This window comes from Podospora anserina, chromosome 7, assembly GCF_000226545.1.
Source record: "Podospora anserina S mat+ genomic DNA chromosome 7, supercontig 1".
Lineage (NCBI taxonomy): Eukaryota > Fungi > Ascomycota > Sordariomycetes > Sordariales > Podosporaceae > Podospora > Podospora anserina.
Genome location: NW_001914854.1, coordinates 1,321,377 through 1,336,625, shown reverse-complemented (window position 1 = coordinate 1,336,625; position 15,249 = coordinate 1,321,377). Strand labels below are relative to the sequence as shown.

The following is a 15,249-nucleotide window of genomic DNA, read 5'->3' as shown; positions in this document are numbered from 1 at the left end:
GGTGCCTTTTGATCACGACAGACGGCACACGTTCCCGAACGGCTGCCGGCGAACTAGTAGGCATGTGCTGACTCGGCCTCTGCGCCGTGCTCGGCGGCGCCAGCCTCGGGTGCACCCTCGGCGGGGCAGGCGTGACGAACTGCGACAAGTGATCCTCGTTCGCGTCGTAGCTCGACGTCAGCGTCGGCGAACCGGGAGCATTCTCCACCTTGCCCAGAGCGCTCGAAGCCGCCGGCTTCCTCGCCGCCCGGGGCAACGGGCTGCCGTCAAGATCTTTTCCCGGCTCGTCAGGGAGGGGTTTCCTGGTCGCTCGGACGGGTGTGGAGTGAGCCGCTGCTTCGGTGGTGCGGAGAACCGTCCGGGGTTGCGGGGAACCAGAAGGGGAAACCTTTCTCTTTCGGGCAGAAGAGACGGGGTCCCTGGCTGCGGCCATGTCGCGCGGTCCCGAGGTGATGTAGTTCAGCTGGGCCGACGATGGTGAGGACGGATTACTAGACGCCCCGCGGTGGCCGCCTCGACCGACACGCCAGGTTTGCTTGATCATTTCTTCGCGGTTCTCGGCCACCAGCTGCCACTTCATGCCCTTGCCCGGCTCATCAGAGTGCCTTGCCACCTTTTCAAACGCTTTGTGTAGGGAAAGATTGTGACGGATGGAGTTCTGCCAGCCACCAGCTGGTTGATGGCGGTAGTAGGCATACTTGGTAGTGATAAAGTGGTAAATTCCCGCCAGTGTGCATTTGTGATCGGGCGTGGAAATGATGGCCTGTGTGATTAGCTGAGCGTAGCTGTATTGGGGCTTGATGTGCGCATTTTCATCGAGGCTCAGATCGACATCCGAGTTGGTCATCAAGATAGGCCCGGGAGTGGAATCAACATTCGGCCCCTTGACGCCCAACCCTACACGACGAATCGAGGGGGGCGTACCCGGTCGCTTGTAGTCGGGAGGCGCAGGCGCCAGCGTTTTTTGGGCACCATGACCTCGAGATGACTTGTTGGGGGAGCTCGAGTGAAGGCCATCACCCGAGGGAAGCGGATGGCGGACCGACCGGACGGGAGCGGCAGCTGGTTCCGGCTTCCCGATTCCCGCGCGCTCCAGGTACTGTTTGTGTATGGCGAGCGGGCTAAGCTCAACAGGGAGGACAAACATCATCTCGACCCCGCCAATCTCGATAACCTCACCGCTCTTCAAAACGCCAGATTGCCCATTCCTCCAAGGGATGCCATCGACCTTGAGCGCATTGCGACCTTTGACCGTCAGGCGCCACGCCTCCTGGTCCCCATCAAAGTAGATGACGGCGTGCAGCCTCGAAATCATCTTACTAGGTCCGAGATCGACGTGAACGGCATTGTCGTCAGCGACAGGCGGAGCCGAGCTCCCCTGAGTGTCGGCCGGCGCTGGCGCAGGAGAAGGTGCGGCCGGAGGGTCGGGACAGCGTCCAATATTGACCTTGAGCTGCCTGATGAAATAAGTCCAGTCCGAGGCGGCAAGCTTTGCATAGGCCTGAACACCCTCGTTATTGTTCTCGTGAAGCAGGTTTGAATGATCCCTGCTGGCCTGGACGAGCTGGTTCGGCTGCGCGGGCGCGTGCAGACTACGGGACACCTTTGTTATAAGTTCCTCGTCCGTCAAGGGCGTGGTCGATTGGTCGGCGACATGCGAGGAATCACCCTCGTCGGCAGGCTCGACAGCCGCATCGGGAGCTTCGGCGACGTCGTCATTCTATCGTTTGACACATTACATGTTAGCGACCCATACATGATGATGGAGCTAGTGGGATGCAGGTCCAAGAAAAGGAGGGGGAGGGGTTCAAGGAAAACATTGACGATGCGGCTTCAGTTGCAAATGCGCCAGCGCCAGCGCGGGGTTGGAGATGGAGATGGGGTACCTTTTTACGACGCTTCGACGGGCGCGACGGGGAAGAGTGCTCGACGACAGCCTCGCTGCGAGTCTCTCTGCGGGCGCGTTGTGCGCGGGGTGAAGGCATTGTTGGATGTTGTATTTTTTTTTATCTTTTTTTTTATTTGGATTGTCGCAAACAAGATGCGCCGGCTGTGACCATGGGTGTCGACGGCGTTCCGAGTGAGGGGTTGTTATCGGATGTGGACGAATGAATGGACAGCAGAGAGGTTGAGCCGCAGGGCAGCTGAGGAGAGCTCAAGGAGAGAGCTTTTTGCGGTTGGGAGTGGGAGTGGGTGATGCTGCTTCCTGGTTTCTAGGTGTCGCTCGGAGCTTGCTTGAATGCGACACGCGCACTGGGGTTAGGAACTGGTGGGAGTACTCCGTGATAAACTTTAACTTGATCGACAGTAACAAGTTTAAAAAAGTAAAAATGTATATAAAGGAGCGTGTGGAGTGTGAGTGGTCGGAGGGGCGATCCCGCGATTGCTTCGTTGGGAGACAATGACGAAGGAGTCCTCGGACTGGTCGAGTCGGCGCACTTTTGTTGGTGTTGGTTTGGTGAAGGTGGGCGATTGTTTAATTGACCACACGAACGCTGGTTTTTCGCGTCGGGCGATTCAAAGGCGCGCGACCTCTCGACTCAACCAATCACAGCCATGGATTCGCCCTTACAGTGGAGGCAACTGTGGAAACGCACGTGCAATCCTCGTCGACTTTGTTCGTCATCAAAGGAGTCGTCCCTCACCAATCCGGAGATAAAAAAGAGGTGGCAGGCAGGCAAAGTGGCTGTTTGCTTTCCCTGTTTTTATTCTCTGCCCAGCCTCGTCCCCAAAAGTTCAAAAAAATAAAATCAATAACTTTTTTGTGTCCCATGTGCAATCTCCAAGATATCCACTTGACTGACACCTTATCTTGTGAGAGATAAAAACAATAAAAAAAGTCACCCAAGGAAAGGGGTTGCGCCTCAAACTTAATTCACTGGCGGCTGCCCACACTTTGTCAGAGCATCGAGTCTCGAGCCATCTCCTGTCAAAGTCGGCAACAATTCTGCAGGTACTGGAATCAACTCTGCAGTAATTAAGCCAAGACCTCTATCAAAATGCAAACAAAGACAATCCCTCTCCTCAAGCTCCCATGTGAAAGCAGCCCCCCCAAATAAAACCTGCCCAGCCTCCCAGTCAGGAGTATCCTTAAAAAAAAAAGGGGCTGTCAACAAACCTACCACTCTTCTCCCCCAGCCACCACCCACCGAAAAAACACGCCCAACCTCACAACCACAAAATCCAAAACAATAAAGCCACATCAGTCTGTAGGAGTGAAGATTTCTCATTTTTTTCCCGCTTGTATATCTCCCCCCCAAAAAATAAACTCTCCCCTCCCAATTTTCCCATCACTCATCGCTGCATTTCCACCTTTTTCGCTTTGCGTCAATGATGTTTTGTCTCCCTCCTTCCCTCAACCCCCATCCCATTTTATTCATCAATAAAATACCCTTTTTCCCCTTCCCTGTTTTGAGCCTTTCCAGCAGTAAAATATGTACAAGTGCCATGACGACGAAAAGAGAAAAAAGACAATAAGTACAAGAGGTTTGTGCATAAGAGCCATGTTTATGTGTCTTCATCCAACGCACCGTGTGAGTGATGGAGAAAGGAAGCAAAAAAAAATGCCCTATGAGTTTATACAGTGACAGAAGATGATAGAGATGGAAAAAACTTTTTTGTTCCCGAGAAAGTTTCCCCCCTCACCCTTTCCCGCACCAAACTTGCTGGAAAAGCTAGCCCCGAAACAAGGAAAAAGAACAGCGAGACAACGTCAAGAACTAGATTCAAGCAGTGCCGGAAGCGCCACCCCGTCTCTTGGGGTTGGCCTTACCAGGGCGCTTCTTGCCACCACCGCTCCCGCCCTTGGTCTTCTTGTCACCGCCCTCAATGTACTTCATAAGCTCATCAATGTTACGACTATCCTTGGTACTAGGAGCAGCTCCCCTGGCGCCAGGAAGCTGCGCGGGCGCACCAGTGACCGAACCCACGCCGACGCCGCTCGAGGTGAACTTGTAGCCGGCACGCGCTCTCTTGGCCGCAAGTTCCTTTGTCTGCCTGGCAATGGACACAGCATTGTGTGTCAACTGCGTAAGCCAGTGCTCGGCCTCCTTGGTGTTCTTGTCGTCCGCACCCAAGAGGGCCTTGAAGATGCTGTAGCTTTCCTTCATGCGGTCAACAGCAGCCTTCGCGTCCTGGTCGAGGGCAAGAGCCTGGGCGAGTTGGAAAAGAAGAGTGGCAGAGTTGATCGAGTTTCTGCCAAAGACCTGATCGCAGACCCGGAGAGACTCCTCAAACCACCGGCGAGACTCAGTGTAGGCCCTGATGCTCTGCAGCATCACCGCGTAGTTGTTGATCGTCGTGATGGTGTCTGGGTGGTCCGGTCCATAAATCAACTTCCACACGTCAAGCGCGTGTCTGGCGTACACGAGAGCAATCTTGCTGTCGCCACGCTGGTGGAGGAAGAGACTCAAGTTGAGGTAGTTCAACACCGTCTCGGCCGAGTCGATGCCAAGCGTCCGCTCGCTCACAATGACAGCCTTTCTGGCAAGCTCGACGGCCGCATCCTTCTGGTCTAGGTTGAAATACATCTGAGAAAGGGTGTGGTACATCTGAGCAACCTCGGGATGGACGAGGCCATAGATTTGCTCGTGGAGAGAGAGGGACTCAAGAAGGAGGTCCTCGCCGATCTTCTTTTGACCTTGGTAAATAGAGAGACGGCCAGCCTCGAGAGCCTCTTCGGCCAAGGCGCTCCTGGGGCAAGAGTCCTTGATGAGGGGCACCACGTTGACGAAGTCATCCGAGCTGAAGGTGTGCGGGACCGTGGTCGAGACAATGCTGGATGGGGAAGCATCACGAGCCTTCTTGCCCTTCTTCTTCTTGCTGCCGGTAGACTCAGTGGCAGCTTGGCCGTTAGTCTGGACTGGCGCAGGCGCCGGCGCAGCAGCAGCGGCGGCGGCATCAGCCTCAGCCTGGGTGAAGTGGAACTTGGAGGCCTGAAGCTGAAGACCGAGCTTCAGGGCAGTCTCACGGAGCAGCTGCACGGGCCTGGCCTCGGTGTACCAGTTCTCGGCCAGGGTGTATCTGAAGCGGCGAGCCACTTCGTGCTGGACCTCCTCCCTGAGACTCTCAGGAGTAACCTTCTCAAAGGCAAGATCAGCATCGCTGAAAAGGGCGCGGTAGGCCTCGTCGATCTCAGCCTCGGGCTTGGGGTTGAGACCAAAGCCGAGAAGGCAGTTGTAAAGGTGGGCGAAGCAGGCCGAGGTCAGCGACAAGGGCAGGCTCTTGAGGTACTTGGCAGCGATGTGCTTGAACGCTCTGGCGATCATCTCGCGCACACAGACCTCGCGGAAGCACTTGAGACGATCGCCATCAACCTTCTCCTCCTTGTCGGTCGTCTCCGGAGCGCTCTTCTGGGCCAATTTGCCAAGGTAGCGCATGTTGATACCGCGGCGGTGGAGGAGAGCGCTCAAAGAGCGACCATCCATGGGGAAGCTGATATCTGACTCCTTGAGGTCGCGCAAGAGAGTGGGGATGACGGTTTCGGTGAGATACTTGCAAGCATCACGGACGTCTTGCTCGTCCTTGGCCATCTCCTCCTTCTCCTCGTCGGTCTGGGGGACCTGGCCGCTGAAGACATCGGGGTTCAGGGCAAACTTGAAGCCAGACATGTCTATCCTATCAGTCTTCTCCTCCTCCTTCTTCTCCTCGGCCTCCTCGGCACCCTCCTCCTTGGCTTCTCTCTCCTTCTTCTCCTCCTCCTCCTTGATCTCCTCCTTGGTCTCCTCCTTGGCCTCCTCCTTGGCCTCCTCCTTGGCCTCCTCCTTGGCTTCCTCCTTGGTCTCCTCCTTAACCTCCTTGGTCTTCTTAGAGTCACGCTTGCTGACCTCAGCACTGAGATACTCGCGGGCCTTCTGCTTGCTCAAGGACTCAACGAGCTCAGGACGGAGGACAGTCATGCGGTGGGGGTACTCAGCACCCTCGGGGCTGGCCTCCTCCATCCATTGGATATCCAAGGGGGTGATGCGGTACAAGTCAAGGACGTACTTGCGACCGTCGGTTCCAAGAAGGCCCTTCATCTCAACACTGGCTTCGAGATCATGGCGCTTGTTCTCTTTGTCCCAAACGGCGTGCTTCTTGACCCGCAGATAGCTAGCAAGCGTCGCAAAGCCGGGGGCAAAGGCCTCATCGGCAGCAACGACATCCTTGCCATCAACAGCACCGTAGTGAATCTGGTTCTCACCAGGCTCGGGCTGCTTAAAGATGCCAGGTACTATGCTCTGACCGACAATCCGCTTGCCAAGGTAGTCAACGACAACGGTGCCAGGAGTGTAAAGACCGTCAATGTCGAGCTGATTCACGAGCTTCACACCGAAAACGTCCTTGCCAGTAGCAACCTTGGCAGCCTCGTCGCCGCCCTCGCTGGTGAAGGTGCCGACGCCGTCAGCTCCGAACGAGAAGAAGACGTTGTTGTAGACAAAAATCTGCGCATCCCGGCCCTCGGTAGGGTTGAGAGGAGCAACCTCGCCACGAGCAACGAGAACGGCGCCGCGAGCAGCAGCGTCGTTGTAATCAGCGTGGAGTTTTGCGATAAGTCGCTCTCTGAAGACACGGTCCTGGATGGTATCCTTGGGCAATTCTCTGGCAGATTGAAACTCCTCGTTCCAGTCACGGAGCGAGTCGGTATTCTCGGCACCACCGAGGAGGAAGGTCTCCTGTGATCTCGTAGGGTCGGCAATGTGAGCAACCAAAGGTGAGGAGGTGGATGGCACGAGCCATGGGGCGGATGGCACAGTGTTGCCGATCTGGAAAGTGGCGAGGGGATCCTTGCGATTAGCAAACTTCTGGAAGGCCTCGTAGCTTTCAGCAAACGATGGTGAGAGCTTCTCGAGAAGAGTGTACAAGGAGTGGGCCGAAATAACACCAGCCTTCTTGTCCTGCTTCGGTGATGGGTCGAACTTGCTGTTGGAAGAGTTGTTGACATAGAAACCACCGGCGTGGGAGGTAACCTGGAACTGCTCGCCCTCGTTTGTTGTGATGGTCAGGTAGAGCAAGTGGCCCTTTTGCCTGAGAGGCGCAGGAGGAGGGTTCCATGAGGACAAGGTGATCAGCTTGACAGTCTTCGGCGCAGCCTCGTGCTCCTTGGGAAGCAAAATGGAGGGGCTCACGCCCGCCTCGAAGTTGTACTCCTGGACAGCGACCTCGGCCCCGGCCTGCTTGTCAGCCTCGGCTACCACATCGTCAAAGACCGAAGCACCCGACAGGATGCCCTGTACCGTGTCGGTACGGTCCCCGGCGGCGCCAATCAACTCCCTGACCCTGATGAAGTGAATTCTGGCCTCCTTTTCGCTGTATGGGTCCTCCACCACATGCAACTCTGAATTGTTGGCGAGGCCCTCAACATCGGAAACGTTGATGAAGTCGTTGATGCGCTGCCCATTGTGCTCGAGGTGGAAACACGAGTATTGTACAGCAATCGGGTGTTCAATGATCGATTGTCTGATTTCGTGGATTTGTTCCAATGGTGACACCTGCGCTTCTGTCTTAGCATACTGCCTCCAGCGCCATACATGGCACCACACAACATACCGGGAGTTCAAAGGTCTTATCGTCGTGGGGAAGAACGATCTTGACAATGAAGGGAGCGTCTATCAGGAAGGTTAGAGAGGATGGCATAGTGTAGATGAGGTGGGTAGGTGGTCACACACCTTCAAGCTGCTCCTCCTCCTCCTCCTCCTCCACCACCTCTTCGGTCTGGGTCTCGGCAGGCTTCTCGACGTTTTGCTCGTCGGCTACTGGTTCCTCTGTAGGTTTTTCGTGTGTTAGACAAGCAGAACCACCACCATCATCATATAAGTGAGGGGTCGCATACTGGGAGGGGCAGCAGCAGCAGTGGTGGATGTTGCGTCAGCCATGTTGACTTGATTTCTTTTTCTAAGTTGCCGATATCGCAAGGATGCAATGCTGAGCAAAGACAAGGCGGCTGTAGAATGTGTTCTATAAAGATGTGGGTGCGACCTCCAGCCGTTGGTATTTCGAGATTTGCTGTCGAAGCAAAAAGTGGGTGAAAAAATTGGAAGTGTCGAGCGTCGAGCCAAGGAATTGGAAGGAAAGGAAAGAAAGGCCCAATCAGAAGAATATACAGGCGTCCAGGCAAGGAAGAGACAGTCTATAGTGGACAGAAGGACTGTGTTTTTCTTGCGCTTGATCTGAGCCAACTGATGAGGGGTTCTTTTTTTATCTTTTTTGCGCTGAATATTCTTCTAACTTTTTTTTTTCTTTGCCGGCAACCTATGATGCAGATTTCAGGCCGGCCTAACGGGGCGGGGCGGAAACAATGCCGGCTCAGTGATCAACCCACTGAGTCAAGTATCCAAGTACCCCACACACGGGCCTCTCGTCGCCTCTCGGCACGAGTCGGGCGAGTCGGGCGAGTCGGGATTTGAGCATCAGCGATGCGGTGCGGGAGACTTGGCGGGTTGGCGACTTTCCAGAATCCTGGGTGGCACGCTAGGCCGCATCCGGGGATGATGTAAACATATTGACCCCAGACAACGAATGAAAACATCCACTTCATTCATTCATCGCGGCATCTCATCGACTTGACTTACACGACTTATTACGCACGCCGCTGCGATTGCTATCCATGCCTATTCGTACATAAATACAATACGTTGCGCTTTATATCTTTTGGAAAATCAAGACTCTATAACGGCAACAAATGAGGGCGTCCGCGCCCGTGATGCAGGGGCTATGGACTGCCAAACAATGCCACCGTTTGCTCCGTCCTCTCTTGGCCCATATCGCCGCTCTCAAAAAGATCAAGGAACGGAAGGCTGCAGTTAGGCGCAACTCGGATTCAACACAGCCCCAGCAGAGCCAAATAACAAGAGGCCGGCCACGGAAAAGTATCGTGCTCGGCAAGAGGGACAGAGGATATCCCGAGTCTGATGAAGAGTACTCGACCAAAAAGAAAGTGACTCGGAAATACTCTCGGAAAGGATCGCAAAGGTCACCAGCCGAGGATTCATCATCAGCGACAACCACACCCCCGAGAGATGGTACAGTAAGACAACGGAATCTACCAGGAGCCAGGCCTTCCCAAGATACCGTTTTCCCAACACCACATCTACGCCGCATCAGAAACCACGAGCAGTCTTCTCCTGTTATCCAAGAAAACAGAATTGAGATAACAGTCTGCGGCCACTCGAATTGCGTCAAGAGATGCAGGTTTGACGAGGAACTAGCCCGCCTTCGTTCATCTATTGATCCCGAAAGGCTTGCGCTATTTTATCATGTCGTCAAAGCCCTGGATTCATTGTTGAAAAAGACCAGGCCGGACCGCGTTGAGAATATTGCGGCTCCCAAGTCTCTGATGGCAATGTGTCTCCGGAAGATACCAGCCTACATACGCTGGGAGAAGAAAGAGATCGAAAAGGATCAGGATTCACAACCAGAACCACAAGACTGCGGCGTCTCGTTCGAAATATACGACGAGTTGGAAGCCCTAGGGCCTGCTGATGGTTGGAAGAATCTCTGTCTGGCTGTACGAGCTCACAGCATACAGATTGTTCATGAAGCTGCTGAAGAGGGACTGTTTGACGACAACATAGTGACCTTGCTGATCAGATTATGCCACGAATACCTACCGAGCAATGAATTCATGCCACTTATCGATACATTCATATTCCGCCAGTACCCAAGACCAGCTTCGAGGGACAATGACTTTGATCATTGTCAAGCATTACATCCCATACGAGTGATCCAAACGCTGGGTCACAGCACTGATCTTACACCCAATAAAGTAGCCTCACTACTTTCAGGTGGGTTCCTACCATCAGAGTGGATTCTGACGGGAGGCTTCAGAAACCTATGGCATTCAACCATCGCCCGGATAGCACAAATGAAGCCATGCGATGATGTGGTTGAGCTGGCCACCACCACTTTGACACTTCTCTGCGACCATGCCTCACCAACCCGACCAAGAGGCGTTGCTCAAACCCGCATTCGCGGCAAACCACAAAGTCAACTCGTCGATGCCATCGGAGCACTCGGAGCTGTCGTTCTTCTCAGCCAGGAAGGAAAGGACCAAGGGGCAGCTGCTTCGTCACCAACAGACCGAACATCCACCATCCGACGAAGGGTGCAATACGTGGTAGATACGTGCACCAAACAACTCAGACACCGCAAAAAGGAAGGTCGCAAGCTCGGAACCTACCTCTTTGCTCTTTGCTCCTTTCTCTGCGTCGACACGACTACCTCTTCTGCGGTGATAGAGTCATCATGGAGGGGTGTGCTCAATTGCAAGGGTAACGCCAGTCTGATGCTTCAGTATGATGCCACCATCGCATTGTTGGCATCGATAGTGCAGTACTGCGTTCGTGGGACGAGGTTGGACACGCACATGTATCTTTTGCAGCTGTGCGAAAAGCTTCAGAAATTGGATTTGCCCAGGGGGGCATTGAGTAATATCCAGGTTGATGCTGCGTTTCGCGTGGCGGAAAGTACGGGGAACATGAGGGATCATGCTTTTGCGGAGGGGTTGAGGGCGAAGATGAACGCGGCTGCTACGCCGGTTCCGGAGGGGGGGAGGAGGAGGGGGAATTTTTCGGGTATCAAATGGGATGATGTTATTAGTGAGTGGGTTGCTGCTACGCCTGGGACGGTGGGGGGGAAGAAGGGGGTTGGTCGTGGTTCGATGGCGGCACGATCAGCAGGGATTGCGGAGGTGTTGGACTCTGAGGAGGAGAGTCAAGAGGACTACCATGGGGATGAAGTCAGTGATGAGAATGATGTCGACGCGGAAGATCTGGTGGATTTTGGCGAGCATGATTCGGAGCATGAAGAACCTCCATCTGCCACGGAAGAAGACAGCATTGAGCAGGGCACAGCACCCAACTCTTCCTCAGCGTCAGAGGACGACGACGATGTGGACCCAACCTCTCCCATCACGGAACCCTCCCCCTCCGAAGCCCAGCAAGACGACCAATCAGAAGTTGAGGACAACAACAAAGAGAACTTTTTCCCGGAAAACGACGACGACGACGGGTTTGACCAACCGCCCTCATCGCCTACCAAACCAAGCCGTGTTGTTCCGAAATGCCTCCTCTCGGCCAGACCAAGACGGCTATCAAGACCGATCACCAGAGGTGGTGATGAGCTAGGGATGGACTTGGACGGAAGCAGCAGTTCAGGAAAGAAGGTGTTGGTGACGAGAGATAGCACGAGCAGTTGGCTCAACAGGAACAAGCCTGCGAGGTTTCGGCCGGCGAGGCCGTCGAGAGTGTCGTTGGGGGTTGGGGATAGCGCGACTGATGATAGTGATGATGAGTTGTCTATTCTCTGACCTATTACTACTACTACCTTGAGATGGGGCCATGTTTGAATTTGGCCGGTTTTGAGCACGCTACGAGCTTGGTTTGGATGGGAATAAGACGGGGAGGGCAGGTATGGCATTGCATGATGGGGTTGGAACTATGTTTGGGATTATAACTATGGGTGTGTGATTTTGTTTGGATGGGAAGAGTGAGCTCAGACCCTCACATGCGTACATTATGATGCGGTTGGTGAGACGTATATTGTTGGAAACTAAGGAATGCCTATTGATTTGAGCAGCCTTTTGGAGTTTGGGCTCCTGGAGTCGTTTTTTAATAGACTAGGTGTGATGCAGGTTGCCAAGGACTGGTACAGGGTAGAGGGTCATCATGGACCGTTGAACATATCTGTACAGAGGGAATAATTGTAATGAAGTTTTCAAAAAAATGTGATGTAAGAAGATATTGGATACGTATCGTCGTAGAGAATGTCCCATCAGACTGTCCATCTCATCGTCACATGGTAACGGTTGGTTAGGTATCAATTCTAACTGCGGGACATGGTAGAAAACCTGAAACACTGAAGCCATCTCGCTTGGAGCTGCCCGTCAACCCAACCCACATCCCGTTTATGAAAACCCGGGTTTAGATCCATGCCGTTGCTCATATCATCATCTCGCTCATCTGATATGATCTCCGTGATGCCTATGGGTAGTGGTGGGGTTGTTTGAGATCTTCGACATCCTTGGTGATGATGATTATGCGGGTTGCCGGCCCATCTTTTGCTGAGTGAGATTTTGAGGAGAGGGTGTGAACCATGGGATATTACAAAATTGGGGTTTACAGATATCATCTCGCTTTGTACGGCTGATCAGTTGGGTGTACGGTGAGTGGGTGCGGTGTCTACCGTAGCCAAGGTACGGAGGAGTAGCAGGAGAGGTTTCCACCAACCGGATACTTTCTTACGGTGAGGAATGGTGTAGTGGAGGTGGTGGGATATGACGAAAACAACAGAAAACAAAGACATGGTGGACAACTGCATGAGGCTATTCGGGCCATTTCCTCACACACACAGCAATGTAAGGGCAGGTGGGTAGGTTGGTGATGGTTCATGGCTGACTGACTGAACGCTGACGCAATACCCCGCTTCTCAAGGCTGTGATGTTGGATAATGAAGAACACATCCACGACTATCGAACCCCCCCGCGGATGTAGTGTAGCCCAATGTTTCATGACCGTTCCGATGGTGTGGGTAGCCGTTCGTTCACGAAAACTGAATGATGTGAGCTGAGAGACAATTTTATCCGAATACACTTACAACAAGATATGATGATTTACAAAACCGCCGATGTTAGAGTTGGTGAAAGTTTAGGAGAGAGTTCCCCAATGATCTGGATAGGTACGTCAGGGAGAGAGGTGGTGGTGTTTTGTCTCAATTTTTTTGTCCCAAAAGCTTGACTTGCTATCCCGACTATCGTCTCTACGCTCAAACGGCTGCTTGCGTAAGGCAACCCCGACCCCTTCCCCGGGCCATCATGAGAGGCCAGGTTGCATCGCTGCACCGCCGCCTCGCATTGCTTTGCTGGGCAGACAGGCAAGCAGGTCCCTTCCAACGGCCGCCTTACGGCTGGAGTTTCCAGCATCTTTTGAAAAGGCGCGGAGAGTGTGGCATGATGAGGATGAGGCTTTGCGATTTGGAAAGATAATGCACCGATTGTGTGCAAGTTCTCAACAGGAGTCATCGGTTTGGAAACAACTGACAACAAACAAAAACATGCGGCCCGGTAGGGTTGGTCTCACTTGGTATCCCTAATATTGTCTCTTTTTTTGTCCTGTGGTGTCACCGTCCCTGGATTGATGCAAATATGCTACTGTCATACTCTGGTTGGGACAGCGAGAGTCTAGACTCGGCAATAGGCAGTGAGGCGGCATGGCTGTGGACAGCTATAAACGCAAAAAAAGCCACCGGTATTCTCCTTCTGGGCTCTCCGTTTTTCAATCGTGTTCTCTCCGGTAGGGCCGGAGCGTGAGTGGCGGAACGGAGCTTGGTGCCCGGCTAGGGATCACCGCGCAGTTGCCTGTTTGTTACAGGCCTAACTTATTTTAGTATTTCTGTCGAAAAACATAAAAAAACACAAGGACACCTTACAGATACAACTACATATATTTATGAGGCTAAAGTCAGTTAAATTAAAGTGAAATGAATATAAAATAAGATTTAAAAGCATGAAAATTTAATATAAATAATACTTTAGTATACATTACAGCCAAAAAAAAGTTTTAAAAAAGTTATAATTACCTAATTGAATAACTAGTGAATTAATTGATTTAATAACTAATTTAGTAACTAATGTAATAACTAATTGAATCACTAATTTAATAACTAATATTATAACTAAATTAGTAACTATTAGCTTTAAAAATAAAATTTAATAATATAAGCTTTAAAGCTTTTACTTAATATCCTGGCATAATTAAGCTTACAAATATAAATAGCGTTAATTTTTTTAGCAAGAAGTAGTTAGAATATTCATTAGATAGCTCTACACGAAAATGCGGTTGATTTTGGTGTGTTTTGACTGTTTTTCGATGTTTGTGGGATCTTTTACCTGATGTGGCTAGACCCCGTAACCAACAGGAGATTACGTCGTGATGCCTAGCCGGGCTTGGCTTTTGGATTTTCTGGGAGTCTGGCCGAGGGACTTTTCTTGTGGTGGTGGGAGGAGGTGATGTGCTGAGGAACTTGGATCAGCACAGGGACAACCCAGGCGATGGTCTCCCCTGTGGCGTTTCACCTTTGCCCAATCGAAGCTCCGTTCGTGCGTTGTCTTGGCATCCCGTACCTGTTTGCACTCGCACCGCCGCGCTGCGCTGCGGAGGATGAGGAGGCCTGGTGGCCAATGCATGAGCGGACGGACCACCATTACGAAGCATGTGTCTCCGGGAATCCAGTCAAGTGGTTTTGCTGGGATCAGCTTCCAGCCGAGCTTTGGCAGAAGAAGCAGGGCGAGCTTGTTGCAGCAAGCGGCCATGTCTGGTCTGGGAGCAAGACAGATGTCGGGTCTCGATTCTTGTCGCGGGTCATAAGGTGAACATTGGGGCTGGGTGGTGAGACAGGATCGGATGGTAAGATATGGTATTGAAATTCAAATCAGCAGCGCCATCTTTCGCTGTAACGTGCAAGTTTAGCCGTGGAATTGTGAAAATACCATCTTGTACCAACCCCGGGACGCGTCAGTACGGACCGGTGCAAGATGCCCAATTAGGAAATAGGAGGGGTCGCTGCCCCCTGGCGGGCTTCCCGCACCCCCCCATGTCGACAAGCCGTTCAATTTTCATCGTCTCTCCCTTCATCTGTCTCCCAGTCCCCCGGTTTCTTGGATTCTTGGCTAGATCTGCCATCATCTTTCGTCCTTGGACGACTTCCTTCTCTTTCCCCTTGCACCACCCAGCCTGCATTGATTTTGCATTTCATTCTTTCCACCCCCTTTGATTGCTATCAACACTCTCCCTTGACTGGCCGAGAGCTTTCTCTTCTGTCCTTGCGACCTTGAGGCACGCATTGTGTGGTTTAAACATACAATTTCATTCTTTTTTTGTCCACATCTGGTTGGCATTCGACATAGAAAGCGAGATATCGGGGTACTGGGAAAAAGACGACAGACAGACAATCAGCAATCACAGTCACGCAGCTCAACGTTCCTTGATCATCATCCCATTGAGCACCACCTCAATCCACTCAACAATAGGTATTCAAACCTTCCAGCAGGACTTGGACAGGAAATCTGGATACCACAGCATTCGTTCTTTTCTACTCGGCAAAACAATCGGTGGCCCGTACAGCTTCGACAGCATTCAGCGACATCAGATGAACCTTTGACATAGGTTGCGATTCAACTTACCAAACACCACCTACTAAGATAGAGTGGAGCACGATTCAGTTTTTGTTGGAGACAGGAACATCAAAATAACTCGACAGAATTTGGGAGGATTCAAC

At 52.4% G+C, this 15,249-nt stretch overlaps 3 protein-coding genes across 3 annotated transcripts, besides 1 other annotated feature; 1 reads left to right on the top strand and 2 right to left on the bottom strand.

Annotated features, from left to right (window-relative positions):
- Position 1: 1 nt before the first annotated feature.
- PODANS_7_5690 (uncharacterized protein) lies at positions 2–1,985 on the bottom strand (the record flags this gene model as incomplete). Its single annotated transcript, XM_001907889.1, has 2 exons — positions 2–1,701; positions 1,757–1,985. Coding segments are annotated over 2 exons (1,929 nt in total), but the record flags the coding sequence as incomplete, so codon positions are not given.
- A 1,740-nt stretch (positions 1,986–3,725) lies between these two features.
- PODANS_7_5680 (uncharacterized protein) lies at positions 3,726–7,853 on the bottom strand (the record flags this gene model as incomplete). Its single annotated transcript, XM_001907888.1, has 4 exons — positions 3,726–7,474; positions 7,524–7,586; positions 7,647–7,740; positions 7,782–7,853. The coding sequence occupies 4 exons, from the start codon at positions 7,851–7,853 to the stop codon at positions 3,726–3,728; spliced, it is 3,978 nt and encodes a 1,325-aa protein (XP_001907923.1).
- Positions 7,854–8,680: 827 nt separating this feature from the next.
- Positions 8,681–11,284, top strand: PODANS_7_5670 (uncharacterized protein; the record flags this gene model as incomplete). The annotated part of the gene is made up of 1 exon (XM_001907887.1): positions 8,681–11,284. The coding sequence occupies one exon, from the start codon at positions 8,681–8,683 to the stop codon at positions 11,282–11,284; it is 2,604 nt and encodes an 867-aa protein (XP_001907922.1).
- Positions 11,285–13,308: 2,024 nt separating this feature from the next.
- Positions 13,309–13,912: a repeat region (rgion triplique sur le chromosome 4 et le chromosome 6).
- Between the last annotated feature and the right edge of the window lie 1,337 nt (positions 13,913–15,249).